The sequence below is a fragment of the Gobio gobio genome (assembly GCF_949357685.1).
Source record: "Gobio gobio genome assembly, chromosome: 15".
Classification (NCBI taxonomy): Eukaryota; Metazoa; Chordata; class Actinopteri; order Cypriniformes; family Gobionidae; genus Gobio; species Gobio gobio.
The window spans coordinates 44527676-44544439 of NC_137108.1; the positions used below are offsets into that span (position 1 = coordinate 44527676).

The following is a 16764-nucleotide window of genomic DNA, read 5'->3' on the forward strand; positions in this document are numbered from 1 at the left end:
AATAGGATCTGTAAGCGAGCACAGGACTGCTGCAGGATAGTGGGGAAATGTATTTATTTATTATTCAGAATGCACAGAAAATATATTTAAAGGAACATTTCAGGAGGCTCAAGATAATTCATGTTAATGCAGAGAACATAATTCATTGTTTTAATCAATTGGCAGCCATAAAACGTAGTAATAATCTGCATTTTCATGTATGTAGATGTGCTAAAAGCTGTGACAGGAAACTTCTGAGATGTAATAAGGAGAACGTGGAAGTATTTGTGCAAGTAGTCCAGTGGCACCTTTGTGTAACATGGAGATGTAAAAGATGCTGAAGAAGGCGAAGAAGACCACAAAAAGAAACCATTTACTGTAATTAATGTGTTGGGGTCAATTTTACCTACACTCTAATTTCAAACTGTTCAAAATACTGTTAAACTATTTCTTCTTGAAATGTTATGAATATTTATTATTTAGGGTCATACATGAATGTGCATGCAAAGTTTAAATGCATAGATGTGTTTTGGAAGGGCTGGACAGTGTGTGTGTGTTGGGGTGAAAAAGCAACGCCAAAAAAACAATATTCAAAATACTATTTTAAAACACTTTTTAAACACACATCACAGTCAGGTAAACTTTAAAATTAAAACAATATTTTTGGTTGTTAGGTTTATTTTTGGATCTCAATTACTAGACTGTTACAACACTGAAAAGAAGTGTGAGAAACCCGTTTTATCCTTACAAGCAGTGGCGGTTCTAGGGGGGTGGCCAGGGGGGCCGGTGCCCCCGTGTCAACAAGCCTGGCCCCCCCTCTGGCCCCCGTAAATTTGGAATCACATCGCACCAAACAATGTTCTGAAACTGGTTGCAATGTGCGTTTTTTGCTGTGGCGGTGTGTGATGAAAAGAGCACTTTATCGTGTCATAACCATAACCAATGCAGAGAAGCAATGAGGAGGCTGCGCGCTGTGGCGCGCAAGTGATGTCTGTTTATGAATGATTCGTCACTCAGTCTGCATTCGCTCAAATAGTTGTAAAACGCGGGCTATAGCGGTTGCTACGCTCTTGATTATAGATAAAATAAGCTCTCTTTATACACGTTGTGTTGAATGTAACTGCACCCTTACGCAGCAGTGATAGCTACTGGAGATTAATTTTACTGACTTGACGACTTTGAATTCCATTCAGTCATTTCGTTCATTTACTGGTAGTTAAAATATATTTTTTCAATGGCTAATTTCTCCGAACACGTCCACATATGTAATCTTTGATCATATTCCGAATTAGGAAGATGCAGCCAAAGATAAATTATGACCAACGCAATGAAAGAACCGTTCATGTGCGAATATGACAGAGATAGGCATACCCGAGAAAAGATACAGAATAATGTAATTTCAGTCTTGTTCACATATAGCGAGAAATAATATTATTTTATCCAATTGTCCAGTGTTGCTTATAGAGTATTAGATGTTTGTTTTGATGTCTATGCTAACTTTGCGAAGAGTCTGCTAACAGAGAGCAGGTAGGCTACAAAACATGTAAAATAAATGGTTTAGTTTTACTTTTATAAATTGAGCATGCATGATCATATTACAGATACATTACTTTTCAAATAAATAAATGAACTTGAAATGATTTTACTTCACGTGTAGAGACTGCAGATCGAGTGATACAGTACATGGCCAAATAAAAGACTTTCAATAATCTGGGAATAAAATAAAGGGTTAGTTCCCCCTAAAAGAAAATAAAAACACCTAATGTCACCCTCGTGTTGTTCCAAAACCTGTATTGTTAGAATGTCGTTAACCAAACCATTTCAGTGCCAGAATGTCCATAAAATTCAAGATATGCGGCAGAAATGCCCCTGTTTGAGTTTTAGACTCAGAGCGTTTTTACACTGGGCACGTTTGTTGTGGTCCGCGTCAGAGCGCGTTCTACACCGCGAATACACCGCAGGCTCCCTCTCGCTCGTATCCAAGGTAAATCATCAACACTATCATCCCTTACACATGTGTTGTATTGAACTAAATACACCGTCATCTGATAAAATGCATGCGCAGGTTACTTTTCTTGCGCACCCGAGTCTTAAGGCCTGTACACACCGGGACGAATATCGCGCGCGCTTATCGCCAGCGTTTTTCGTGCCGTTTTTCGGCGCGTCTTGAGTGTTCACACCCAAGCGATTTTCACTGGCGCTGCGCCGAGTGAACGTGCACATTCAGTCAATGCGTTCCCGGTACACAAGATGGTGCTGCGGCACTTTAAGCCTCTGACACTCGCTTGTCACACAGAAGGAGAAGAGAGACAGTATTTACGTGCTTGCCAAAACCATAGACATATTATGTATATGGACAAAACCATTCACACACTTTTTGCTAACTGGCAAGCAGCATTAGCAGTTCATCTTCTTTGTCTACTTACTACTTCTTCGTCGTATCAATGTGTGCTCGGCAAGACCGTTTTGTGCTTGAGCGCCACCAAGTCGTGTTTTACTGTCACTTCAGCAGCTCCAGGCACGTGAACAAAAGCGCCGATCTCATTGGTCGGACAGTTTTTTACGCGCCGCGTCAAAATAAAAAAACAAACCCGAGGCGTTTTTTTTAAAATGACGCTTTTACGCCTGGCGTTTTGCGCGTCGGTGTGAACACTCACATTGGCGCCCATTGTTTAGTCCCGAGGCGTTAAACGTCGGCGATAAACGCGTGCGAAAATCGTCCCGGTGTGAACAGGCCTTTAATCTTATAATATATAATACAGTCTTATGTATCCTGTTTATATATATATATATATATATATATATATATATATATATATATATATATATATATATATATATATATATATATATATATATATATATATATATATATATTAACAAAAGTACATATTTTGAATAGGCTATCATAATGTTTATAGTTATTTTATGTTTATTTCCATTTGTTTAGCTACGCATTTGTGTTGCCTCTATCCAAAAAAATACATATAGGCCTACAATGGTTATTAGCAGTTGTGTACTTTGTTTTTGATTCATTATTGCATTAAATATTATTATATTGGATCTAACTATAATTAGCGGACCACTGTCGGAAAAGTGGTGGCTGCCGCCGGTGGTCCGCTAGGAAAACAATGAGCAAAATGCCAGCGGGCCGCCGGTGGGCCGCCAACTTTGCCTCCAGTGGTCCGCCACAGGCCCGCTAGTCGTATTAGCTTGTTGCTTTCAAATACCCATGAATCGCAGCACAGCTCGAGCGCAATTTGCGCAACCGAGCTCAGACTACCTCCTTCAGGCAGTCTCGAATTCAGTTCCCCTGAGCTCAGCTCACCCGGGTCCGCATGACAACTTTCACATTACCAATTATTCAAACTAAACTGCCAGTGTGAAAACGCCCTCACATTTACATCATGATATAGACTAAGCAATATAACATGAGTAACGAGTGCAATATCACACAAGTTCTGTTTTTCTACCAGAATAGCATGAGTGCAAATGCGATAGGCCTACTGATCTTATACAACAGTTTAATAAAATAAATAAGTTAATATTGTGTTCAACATAAGAAAGTCCTATTTGGAACGACATGGGGGTGAGTAAATGGTGATAGAATTTTCAGGTGAACTACCTAATTATCTACTGGTTAAGATAAATGTCAACGTGTGCACCCTAAAAGCACAAGTGGCCCCTGCCTGGCCCCCATAGTTACCGTGGTCTAGAACCGCCACTGCTTACAAGGGTTTGAGAACTACAAAATGGCAGAGGAAGTAAATAGCAATAAATACATACAGTAAGTACAAATAATGTTAGATACTGTTTACACTTTACACTTGTTATTTGCACCTCAGTGTGTACAGCTAATTTTGAACATAAAATATGAGGGTCAACTCCTAACACAATAAAAAAATATGGGAATTATTGCATTTTTCACGTGTGTGTGTGTGTGTGTGTGTGTGTGTGTGTGTGTGTGTGTGTGTGTGTGTGTGTGTGTGTGTGTGTGTGTGTGTGTGTGTGTGTGTGTGTGTGTGTGTGTGTGTGTGTGTGTGTGTGTGTGTGTGTGTGTGTGCGCGTGTGCGTTTTATGTTATTACTTGAAAAACATACAGCATGGGAGAAAAACTACTGTACTGCAAATCACAAATCCAACCACTACCAGTGGAGCTTTGCTGGCATCTAATGGGGAAAATCTTACACTGTAAAATAATGAATCATGGGTCTTGTAATTTTCACAAAATAAATTGTTTATATTTTCTTAATAAAATTGTGGTTCAGTGTTGTATAGAACATTTTGAGAACATTTCACTAATAAAAGAGATACATTTTCCAATTTTTTTAAAGAAAATGTTAACAATTTTGAGGCTTGAATTGAGGAACCGATTAAGCTGATAAAAGGAAGGGAAAAGGCTACCTATTTATTTTAAGAGAATTAGCTCAATTGTGCCATTGTTAGTTCCCAGCATGCTTTGCATATGGCTGGAAATGGAGAGTTAATATTGAAATTAAGTGTTATTTCATGTGTTTTTGAGTGAAGGGAAACATCTGTTAATGTTTAATGTTCAGTTATGTTTGACATTTGAAAGAGTTTCTGTTATGTTGAAGTTTTGACCGTTACCATTGTGCAGAAGAGTAGAGCTTATAGTTAGATTGTGGATAACTGTATGTGCTACTAGTATAAAGCATGTTGCTTTGTTCAATGAGTAAAGGGTTTGCTAATGCCAGAGTAGTAACAAGTTTGTTTGTGCTGTGCTTGTGCTGTGTTGGTTGTGATTAGTTTATTAATTGTATAATGTAAGTAAAATATGAACAGCTTATTTTTCTAATTTATACCTTTTTTTAAAGTCAACTTAAAATGAATAAGCACATTTCACTAAAAATATTAAATTAATTGTTTCAAAGACTAAATAATTAAGGAGATTTTACAGGATTTATTCAGGTAAATTCCAAGTAAATAGCACATAAAAAATTTTTTTACAGTGTACTAAAAGCTAATTTTTTTGAGAGATCAACCTCAAATTTGGAACAATCTGTTCTAGCAGATTGTTAAAAAATATTTCATAAACTTTAAAATAACTCTAACTTTTTTTGTTTCACTTTTTAAACTTTAGTTTTTTTTACTTCAAAATCAGCCAAGGGTCTTCTTTAAAATGAGGCCAAAGTTACGTGCTCCAAAGCTTCAAATTTGTAGGTAACTTTTTTAAATTGATGCACAAGGCATGCATTTACAAATTACTACTATTGCAAATTATCAACGTGTTAATGTGCTATTTTAATGTCCTGTTTCTTATTCATCATAAATGATTGCTCTGTTCACATGAGGCATTTAGATTAGTTGTGTGTTTTGTGTAAGACTCATTACAGTTTTTTACAATCGCTATGACAATTTTTTCAATACTTTTAACAAATTTCCTAAACTCTTAACGCACCAACACACCTACATCACACAATTGCCAAAACGATTACTTTCATGCTCAAAATCACACATTGTAGCCTAAACTAATCTCCAAAACTAATATTCAAAATACAATAAAACACTAACACAATACACTATGTCTACCAAAACCCTAACACGTGTTCTCTTCCACAACCCATTCTCACTCCCAAGGCGTCAAATTCCGAAGCATGGTCAAGTGCCTTCCGCGTCACATCGAAGACGCTAAAGTCACCCTTAGGCATCACTATATCGACGCGCTGAGTGCTCCATTCATTTCAGTTGTTTACCCAATGCGTCAGATCAAGACGCATGTTATTCTTTGCATTTGTAAAAGCAGACATGATTTTATTAATATTTTATTCATATTTAAAGGTTACTTTTATATTTTGGAGCTGCTAACACAACTCCTACCCTAAACCTACCCACTTCTAAACAATATAAAACACATAACAGGCAAATACAAGTACAGTCACATCTATTTATTGCAAAAACTGACCCAAAACAGTATAAAAGTATTAACTCATGTTGCATTCCAAGTCTTCTGAAGTCCCACGATGTCTTTATGTAAAGAACAGAGTTGATCTTAATGTTTTAATCGCTGAGATGATGATCCCGCCGCTCCGTTAAAGGGTTAGTTCACCCAAAAATGAAAATTCTGTCATTAATTACTCACCCTCATGTCGTTGGACACCCGTAAGACCTCCGTTCATATTCGGAACACAAATGAAGATATTTTAGTTGAAAGCTGATGGCTGAGAAAGGCTTCAGATAGGCCTCCATTGGCATTCAGTACATTGACACTTCCAAGATCCATGAAAGGCACTTAAAACGTCGTTACAAAGTCCATCTCACCACAGTGGCTCTACAATAACTTTACGATGCGACGACAATAGTTTTTGTGCGCAAAAAAAAATCAAAATAACACCTTTAACCAACTTGTTCTCGACTTCCGTGTATGCCTCCACGACGCATGCGCGAGAATATGACGTAGCGCCGGCGTTCGGGAATCCATGAAATACACACTTTAACTCCATTTTGAGAACTACGCCGAGACCTAAAGCACGATCAATGTAGAATCCAACAGCTTAGACACGCGCGTCTTCCTCTGCTCGTAAACAAATCGCTTCTGGGTCATATGTCCGAACGCCGGATCTGCGTCATATTCTCGCACATGCGTCGTGGAGGCATACACGGAAGTCGAGAACAAGCTGGTTAAAGGTGTTATTTTGATTTTTTTTGCGCACAAAAACTATTGTCGTCGCATCGTGAAGTTATTGTAGAGCCACTGTGGTGAGATAGACTTTGTAACGACGTTTTAAGTGCCTTTCATGGATCTTGGAAGTGTCAATGTACTGAATGCCAATGGAGGCCTGTCTGAAGCCTTTCTCAGCCATCAGCTTTCAACTAAAATATCTTCATTTGTGTTCCGAATATGAACGGAGGTCTTACGGGTGTCCAACGACATGAGGGTGAGTCATTAATGACAGAATTTTCATTTTTGGGTGAACTAACCCTTTAACGCACTCATTCATATCTTATTCAAATAATACACACACGCCTCTTTAGCATGACGCATTAGGTCACAAGACACATGAGAACCAATGACATTTTACAATCAAAGCTGACGTAATGACGCAATTGGTCATGAGACTTACGAGAGCCAATGCAATTTCACCATGAAAACTGAGGCAATATTTGAAATTTAATGTGTTCGTGATCTTCTGTGGATGGAGACGCTGATAGCTTTTGGGGATTTCCTTTACACAAATCAATCGCTTGGCCTCGGAATATTTGGAATATTTGTACTTTTTGAATAAATTGTGCATGCAGTCGACTCTGCCTGTTATATCTGCGTTTTATACCACACAAATGGGTAGGTTTAGGGATGGAATGGGGTTGGGTTACATGTTAAAACGTGTCTAGATAGCGTAAATAAAATGATGCTGGCTGATTAAATTGAGAATCACAGTCCAACATGTCATAATGGCAAAATCATAACCCAATATATGATCATCATGACGATAACTTTCCCATGCCCAACGCGTCTGTTTCTGACGCCAAAGGTTTCTCATTGAAATGAATGGAGCACTCAGCGCGTCGATATAGTGACGCCTAGGGGTGCCTTTAGCGTCTTTATTGTGACGCAAAAAGCACTTGACCATGCGTCGGAATTTGACGCCTTGGGAGTGAGAACGGGTTGTCTTCCAACAGGAACATTTAGTCAATCATAGCACAATGTCACAAAAACAGATTACAGAAACTGCATTATTTTATGTGTCAGGTCTGCCCTTATAGACAGTACATTTTATTGATCATAGATGATGTATCTTTTGAAGACTCTCCACATTTTTGTTTTGTTGGGTTTAGTAAATGTATGTATTTTGTTTCTTTTGCTGCAGAAATTCAATACAAAAAATGAATGACCCATCTCAGAGTAGCTTTATAGAATGCCCTTCAGTTTTATTTCATTATCAGCTATCACTGTGTTGACAATAGCAAGTTCCTATGCTTCATTTGGGAGCTTTCCTCTGCCCCCTGAGAGAGGTAGATGTTGAATCCTTAGATAGACACAAAATACAGTTAAGGACCAGAGGCATACAGTCACTGTAATATATGGTAAAAGTATTTACACTTTGCAGTAGGAGAAGCCCTTATACAGAAACCGTTTTCCTCGAAAATTCTGGATAATGGATAATTCTGAGATTTGGCTGTACTCATTCACCAGCCTCTCTGTGTGATAGCCTGTGGTTTATGACATGGTCTATGATAGTAGCTCTTATTTCATCAGTTACCCTAATTCTGGCCCTTCTTTGAGCACCACCATGCATTCTAACTCCTCAATCCCTACCTTGCCCTTGTCCAGGCATTCCTCTCCCTTGCCCTGGTACTCGTCTTCCTCTCCCTCATGCAGGCCTTTTTCTGACTTTCTTTGTGTTGCTCTATATTGTTCCCTTTTCACACAAGATCAGCCCAAAGATGTCCTCTTTTACTGTATACCATATGGTCATGTGAAAGAACATCAACACCTGAACAATTCCTAGATGGGAATCAGCTGTGATTTATATATTTGCACAAATTCAATCAGCTGTTTATCAGTAGCAGTGGGCATAAAATACAGGGGATATATTTGTGTTTCAATTCTCAATATATACAGCTGTTCATTGGTGTTGGTTGAGCTTGTGTGTATAAGAAGTTAAAGCATTTTAAATTTGTGTTAACTGTATGCATTTTGTGTAAAAGCAACAATAAATGTGTTAATTGTATAGCCTACACAGACAGATGCTGTGCTAACTGCGTTAAGAGTTTAAGAAATTTGTTAAAAGTATTGAAAAAATTGTCATAGCGATTGTAAAAAAATGTATGCTCCAAGTATTACATATATGCAGTTTTCATTCATGTTTTAATAGATAAAGTGATGGAAGCTAATACCAAGAGCATGTTTTTAAAAAGTAATTAATTATGATTTCATGTTGACTTTGTCGTCTTCATCAAGAAGCTAATGAGCCAGGGATTGCAATGCTTTATTTAGTTCAGAAACAATGATCATACACCACATCAGACAGTTGAGAATGTGTTTCAACGACACACCGATCAGTAATTGACATTGTATGCCATTTTCCATGCAGCAAATGTGTGTTTATAAATTATTGGACATTACAGGTGTATTATTTCCAGCTTGTTGTTTATTTCATATTTAATTAATTATTTATTAAATATTTCTATTTGGTGAAAATTGGTGAAAATAATGAATCATCAATTAAACTTGTTGAGATGTTTTGCCCATGCCTAATTGTTTTTTGGAGTTCACCCAAAAATATATTTTTTGTCATCATTTACTCATACTAATGTTGTTCTAAATAAGACAACAAAGAATTCTTATATTAGTGAAATAACATAACACACATGAAATATTGATTATATCATTTGCCCATTAAAAAAAATCCCAATTATCTGATGAAAGCAACGAGAACATTAATTTCTTGATAAACCCACTAACTGAAAAATCTTAGGTAGGCGTATTGAATTTGATGATCATTTGAATCAAGTTAAAGCCTGGAAAGTCCATGGCTATGATCCCAAAACAAGGCTTGGGATTCTTTTCAAATTCCGTTGCAAGATGATCATACAACCAAGGATTGATTTCCTCTGCCAATGATTTTGGCAATAAACAAAACCTCTTATATGTACCTAAGCTCGTGCCACTTGAGTAGATCAGACTCGGACCAGCACCTGTTCTACAGTTCTCAGCAGCTTTTTCCAGATGCTTTTGAATCTTTTCCTCTTTGACTGTAACTTTAGTTACTTTATAGTCTCCTTTTTCGTCAGTTTCAGACAAAGGAATGCCCAGCTTAAAGCTGTCTTTCTGAACAAAAACGATCTTTCCTCTTACTTCACCAATCGTCGGAATTGTTGACTGATCCCAGATATCTTCCGCATTTGTAATCAAGTTTTTAACTAAATTCGGAACACTTCCCTCTTTAAGTTTAACGGGCTTAATTCTGACAAGCACTACCTCATCTTTGAAATCAGTTAAAAATTCCCTGATTGTTCTGAGAACTTTTGATAATGATATCCATTGGATCGTCGGCCCATGCATAATTATTAATCCAATGCCAGACACTCTCAAGTCGAAGTAGCGTATCCCGGCCTTTAACTGGTCCTCTAGTGACCATGCCTGACATTCTGCAAATGGTCCTCCATGACGAGCCAAGGAGTCATGGGTACCAGGAATAGTGATGTCAGAGATTAACTTTTCATCATTCAGAGTTTTCATCCAATTTGTATTAGTGTCAGGTGGCTCTGTCTTGCATCCATTAAATGTTTGTTTTTTGTCTTTGCATTCTTCAGATTCCTGAATCCGAATGACAGAATCTTCACTTTCTTCTGTTTGTTGTAGTTCATCTATTTCTCCTTCTTTTCCTCCTGATTGAACACTACTCTTGAGCAGTCTGTGGAACAAAACCCAATTATCAAGTTAACAATGCCCATGGTAAAAAGGATCATTATTAAACTGCACAAAAACTATTAAAACCTTTTTCAGGCTCAAATTCATTTTTGTAAGCAACAATGGTCCAACATATTCAGTCCCTGCCATGATAGACTGACCCTCCGTTGTTCTTCAGGTGATAACGTGCAAAAAATAAGACAGAGACGCCTGCAATTAAAAGGCATTTGAATGTGACAGAAATAATATTTTATGGTGTTCTTTTATCAGTGTTTGGTAAAGATTAAAGAAGAACCCAAACGTTTTTACATTCGAAAGTGCGTTTCTTAGACTAAATATTCATGTAGCCTATATAGGGTACAACGGGGCTAAAGACACACCTTAAGAAAAATGTGCTTTTCACTACTCCTATAATGTATGATATGCAGAAAAATATATGTTTGTATTGAACATTTATGGAGCAACAGATTTTGCGTGAAAATAAATCATAAAAGTGGTTTATTTTATTTAAAGATCTATGGGGTGTCGAGGGGGGCTTTTTTTTTACTTTTTTTTAAGTATTGATACAAATACTTTAGCTAAAATAATGTTTTTAATAATGTCTAAGTTAATACTTGTTCAAAATAACCACTTTAGCAAAGTTTGAACTATTTTCTGTTTATTTTGATCAATAAAATAATTCATTTTTGATCAATAAATATGCTGTCATCAAAATATGTTGAAATATAGAAACAAATTTATTTAAAAAAGTAAAGATTCTGAAAGCATTGAGATCCCATAATAATTTAATATAGATTTATATAGCCTAAGTAACAATACATTTTATTTTATTATATGATTAATATCACATTTTTAAATATGATAGTTTCATTATAAATATGGTGATTATCTCAACTTGATATATGATATTTACAATCTGAATCTAACCATGTCATGTCAACAACTGGAAAAGTCAGCCAGCTGTTTTTTATCATGCTAAATATGGTGCCTTTTACCCCAAATACAATACTTTTACATATTCTTCCGTTATTGAAAAACTGTTGCTTTAATTACCTTGAACAAAACTGACAAACATTAACAAGACCTTCGTTTCAAAATATGAAATAATTTTCAGCGATTCTTATTTGCTACTTAAATCTTCAACATTTTTAAAAACATCAAATATTAGATCAAATGAGCGCTGAATCAACTTTGCGCTGCTGCCTAATCACCTAAAAAATCAGACAAATTTCCACGTGCATCTTGAAAAGCCGTTGTTTTGGAAAGTGCTGAGGCAGGTTTTTGTGCCATCTAGTGGTTTAGAGGAAAATAAAATCAAAGGAGCCTTTTACCCTGTGGAGCCTTTAGCCCCGTTGTACCCTATACTAAAGGGATAGGGGTCAAGTCAGCTAAAATGGGCTATCATGCAGGTAAAACAGGCAAAATAAGATTTTAGCATCACATCTCTTAATTTTGACAGCCAACACTTGTTGACATGTAACAATATTTTTGATTGGTCTGAGTTTTTTATGTTGGGCAGAGCAGAGTGTTGAAGCTTGTCAGAGAAATAGTAAGATAAGTGAGCCTGCATACATTTCATCCATCATTAATAAGAGTACTAAAGCAATTATAAGCTTACCAACAAAGCAAAGGTTTATGAACAATGTTTTGACATGCTCTATAAAATAAAAATAAAAAGTTTAATTTAAAAATAATTTTTTTGTGAAAAGTGTGGTAGAATTGGCTGGTTAAGCTAAAATGGGCCACCGTTTTCAGCTAAAATGGGCCGCATACACACACACACTTTTACACAGATTTTTTGTTTAGTTTTTTTGTCAAAGATATTTTAATCTTTAACAAAATGTTTGACAAATATTTGACAAGCATGCATGCACACAAAAGACACCAATGCACAGAAACACAAACCTATACAACATGATCAATTCATTTTTAGTTGGATTTTTTTAATGAAATATTCGTTCAACTTTCTGTTTAATGAAATCGATTTATGGTGTTGTTGTGGCACACTAAAGACAACAGTGCCACTTTACTGTTAAAACTAAAATGATTTCAGTCGAAATGACCTGTGTTGTTTTCTTTTTATATTGGCCCATTTTACCTGAATGTTATGCCGTGGTTCAAGAAGGTACCTGCTTATACTCTAACTCTCATAATTTTAAAACAATTATACTTTTTTCACATTTAAAATGTATATAAATGTTTAAGAGACCAATGGCAATGTATAAAAATATCATTAGATATCATGCATAGCTTATTTGATGGTATGAATTTACCAAAACATGGCCCATTTTAGCTGACTTCACCCTCTAGTTCACCCAAAAATGAAAAATCAAACAAAGAAACTCATACAGGTTTGGAGCAACTTCAGGGTGAGTAAATGATGACAGATTTTTTTTTGGTGAACTCTCCCTTTAATAATAAAAACACAAACCTTAGTTCTTGTTCATAAACTGTTTCTGTTTGTTAGACAAACCAATTTTCTAACTTCTGTGATTTCAACAAGTCATCATGAAGCAGACTCCTATTTGATATTTTTTCCTACTTACAGCAGCATCAGAATAAACAGAGTTTTCCCAGTAATTGTCTTCATCTTTACCTGTGGTTAGCAGAGAAAAAAACAATACATTAGCAAACTAGCGTTTAAACAGAAAAGTGAGTTTAGATGGTTCCACAGACAACAAAAAGCAAATGACAAAAAAAGAACAAACATGAGATTCTGCTGCGGTGATCACTGCCTTTAATCCCATTGTGACCCAAAATCCGGTGTGTTATTTTTTTTGGTTTATTTTGATGGTCCACATTCTACTAACTATAAGTAACTTTGCAACTAAATGTCAACTAACTCTTTAGTAGACTGCTAGGTTCGGGTTAGGAGAATAAGCTGACTTGTGTTGCAATAGAATGTCTGTTGGAGGAGCATCAAACTAAAGTGTTATCAGATATTAAGCAGACAGTCAATAAAACTCTAATGAGAATTATTGACATGAAGGGGCAAAGTTACTTATAGTTATATGTACTGATAGTAGAATGTCTAAAGTGGACTATAAGAATAGTCACCCCTTTTTCTTTTTAACAGAATTTGGTTTTCCAACTCACCTCAATTCATCAAGTGCTATATTTAGCTCTGTTTTTAAATATCTATTTATTGGAATGAGTTACCATCAGAGTAAAATGTTAAATGTAAAAAGTAAAAACTCACACTTCCAGATGGATAACCAGAAACCCCTTTGAACTTGTTGAGCACGGTTCTGATACTTATATAGTTCTGCATAAAGGACTTATCAGAACTTGATCATTTTATTCAAACATTTGGACATCCCATTGGCTGTTATCTTTGATCTTTTGCATGTTTCATATTCCATCTGATGAATGAGTTCACTCCGTTCTAGCTTAACAGAGTCAACATTTTCATATTATGCATACACTTTTCATTATATCTCACTGTCTGCTCAACCATGTTTTTATTTAAGCTATTTTATTTATTGTAGTAGTTGTGCTATTTAGTTTTTTTCCCATATATACAGTGTACTGTATACTGTATATATCCCCCTTTTGCTGCCAAAACAGCCCTGACCCGTCGAGGCATGGACTCCACTAGACCCCTGAAGGTGTGCTGTGGTATCTGGCACCAAGATGCTAGCAGCAGATCGTTTAAGTCCTGTAAGTTACGAGGTGGGGCCTCCATGGATCGGACTTGTTTGTTTAAGTTGCTAAACTATTTTACTGAGAATATAGGCCTATGTGCTTTCCATAAAATGCTGGGTTAAAAACAACGCAAGTTGGGCTGAAAAAGGACAAACCAAGGACAAAAGCCAATCAGATTGAATCATTCAACAGCCCTGAAGTATAGGGACTTTAATCAGCAGATGGAACAGCAAGTTCCGCAACGGCCACCGGAAGTAAACTGTTTCCTGCCGACGCCAAAGAACGCAAAAATCTCTAAGCAACAATAAAGAGGACAGCGTAATGGATCATTTAATCTTTTAACAAAATACAAATAAAATGTAATTTTAAAAAAAGTAAGAGAAGGGTTGCTTTTGGCATTAAATTAGATACTAATTAAATACTAACAACTAATTTCCTTTTTATTTAAAAAAAGGAACTATGCGCTATGGCAAATAAAAGGGCAGGCTTTAAGGTAGCCAAATGATGTGCTGTTTTTAAGAGAAACGGCATTTGAATGTCCCTCCAAAACTTTCTTTCCCCCAGTCACCCTCACACTGAAGACACCTGAAGTGCTCCAGAAATTGCTCTATAACCCTCATTTCTAAACATCTCTTTTTGCATCATCTTTGATAAGGAAATTAGATATTTTTATTCATAAATTAACCTCCATAGCTGGGGCGATTTGGCCTCCCCAAATTGAAAAGTTTTGCATATGTCATTTTACAGGAAACCCTTTGAAGTTACATAAAACACTGCTAAAAGTGATAAACATTTAAGTGTATGTTGTCTGAAACCCCCACCCCTCCCAAAATGTTTTTGGTTATAAATTTATTTTTGAAAGTGTATAACTCAGGCCCTGTGCATGGGCTCTAGCACCCTGCAGACACTTTTGGCCAGGGGCTTTCAAACTGGGGTCCGGGGACCCCCAGGGGTCCTCCAGAAGGTTCTAATGGGTCCCCAGAAAATTTCAGAGAATAAAAAGATAAAGCAAAAATGGATAAAGTCTACCGAACATTCTAACTGTTTCATTTCTAAATGTCTCTTCACTTTCTTGTAGTATACATACTTTCCAGAATTCCATGTTTGCTTTGTATCTTTAGTGAGTTTCTCTCACTATAGTCCCCTTTATCTCGCTCACTGGGGTTGTAAGGCGGTTTTCTTCCCGCAGGACCGACGCTACTTATATACATTTATTGTGAAAGTTGCTTAAACAAATAATTTTTTATTGAAAATGTTCTTCTTCAGGTTTATACATCCAACTTTAAGTATAGTTAATTTAAGTTGGGAAACAATATTATATTTATAATGTCACACTATTTATCTAGTTTAAAAGTTTTTTCATGCATAAAAATAGACGGATTTTAGGAAAGGGGTCCCTCATAAAGAATCATCATATTTGGGGGTCCTTGTCATCATAAAGTTTGAAAACCCCTGCTTTTGGCTGTTTCCTCCACAGACATTTACAATTTAAAGTATATACTTGACAATGTCATTCCTTATCAGGGTCCTTGGGGTTTAAGAAGTTAACTTTGTCTATCATAGTTTTACTGTAAATTGAGAAAATATCAATGTTTCCATATGGCAACGCTACATTGAGGTGATGTATTTCCCCATTGGGATTTTTTAAGATAGTAGCATCAACAATATGATTACAGCTAGGCCTTTGTGTTTATTGTTGTATAGTTGTGTTTATGTGTCGAAGTATCAAAATTATTTCTTCTTTCCAGAAAATGAATACAGCAATATTTTATGGAAAGGGCAATAGGAAGAGTGCAGAGTTAGAGGATGAGGATGAGTTAGCCAAATTATAGGGAACGATAGGGATTATATGATGGGGATCTACTTATTTTTGGTTTTTAAAAATCTTTTTTGGTTTGTATGATTGTGATAAAAACTTTTTGAAAAAATATTTCATGGTTAGATATAATGCGTCCCTTAGACGTCACCCTGCTGTTGTTCCAGTGCCCTATGTCCTTCTAACCTTTTCGGACCTCAAAAGCAGAAATTAAAAAAAAATAGTCCTGCACATGCTCATTCCTAGGCTATAACATTACAAAAAATATACAAAAGTATCACGCAATGATACAGTGAGACACGCGCCACATATGGAAAGTGTTCAGGAGGCATAAGGTTTTGCGAGAAAGAAACCATATTATTCAGCCAAAATACTGAGCTCAGCCGTTACTCTTTGCACGTTCCTGTGAGTGCGTGCGAGCCGTCAGCAGGCATGCTTACTATAACCCGCACTGTTGTCATGGTACCCAGGATAAACACACATACGTGCACACACACAGCATTTTGAGAAATCCAGCTCAATAGAAACAAACGCGACTCTCGTCTTTTCTATAAGGTATTTGATAAGAAATAATACAATAATACTAATAATAAAACCTCCTGAAGTGAATGTTGTGTACCGGTTGTCATGACAACATGGCGTGAGCACCTGCTGATGGCTCACACTTACTCACAGGAACTCTCACTCTCAGTAACAGCTGAGCTCAGTGTTTTGGCTGAATAATACAGTTTCTTTCTCGCAAAACCTTATAGTATGCCTCCTGAACACTTTCCATATGTCGGCCGCGTCTCACTGTATCATTGTGTGATACTTTTGTATAATTTTTTGTAATGTTTTAGCCTGGTCGCTATTCACTGCCATTATAGGAAGGAGCACGTGCAGGACTATTTTAAAATATCTGCTTTTGAGGTCCAAAAAGGATAGAAGGACATAGGGCACTGGAACAACAGCA

General features: G+C 36.5%; 1 protein-coding gene across 1 annotated transcript; it reads right to left on the reverse strand.

Annotated features, from left to right (window-relative positions):
* Positions 1–9412: 9412 nt before the first annotated feature.
* Positions 9413–12941, reverse strand: LOC307139239 (1-phosphatidylinositol phosphodiesterase-like; the record flags this gene model as incomplete). The annotated part of the gene is made up of 2 exons (XM_079838128.1): positions 9413–10355; positions 12898–12941. The coding sequence occupies 2 exons, from the start codon at positions 12939–12941 to the stop codon at positions 9413–9415; spliced, it is 987 nt and encodes a 328-aa protein (XP_079694254.1).
* Positions 12942–16764: the final 3823 nt, after the last annotated feature.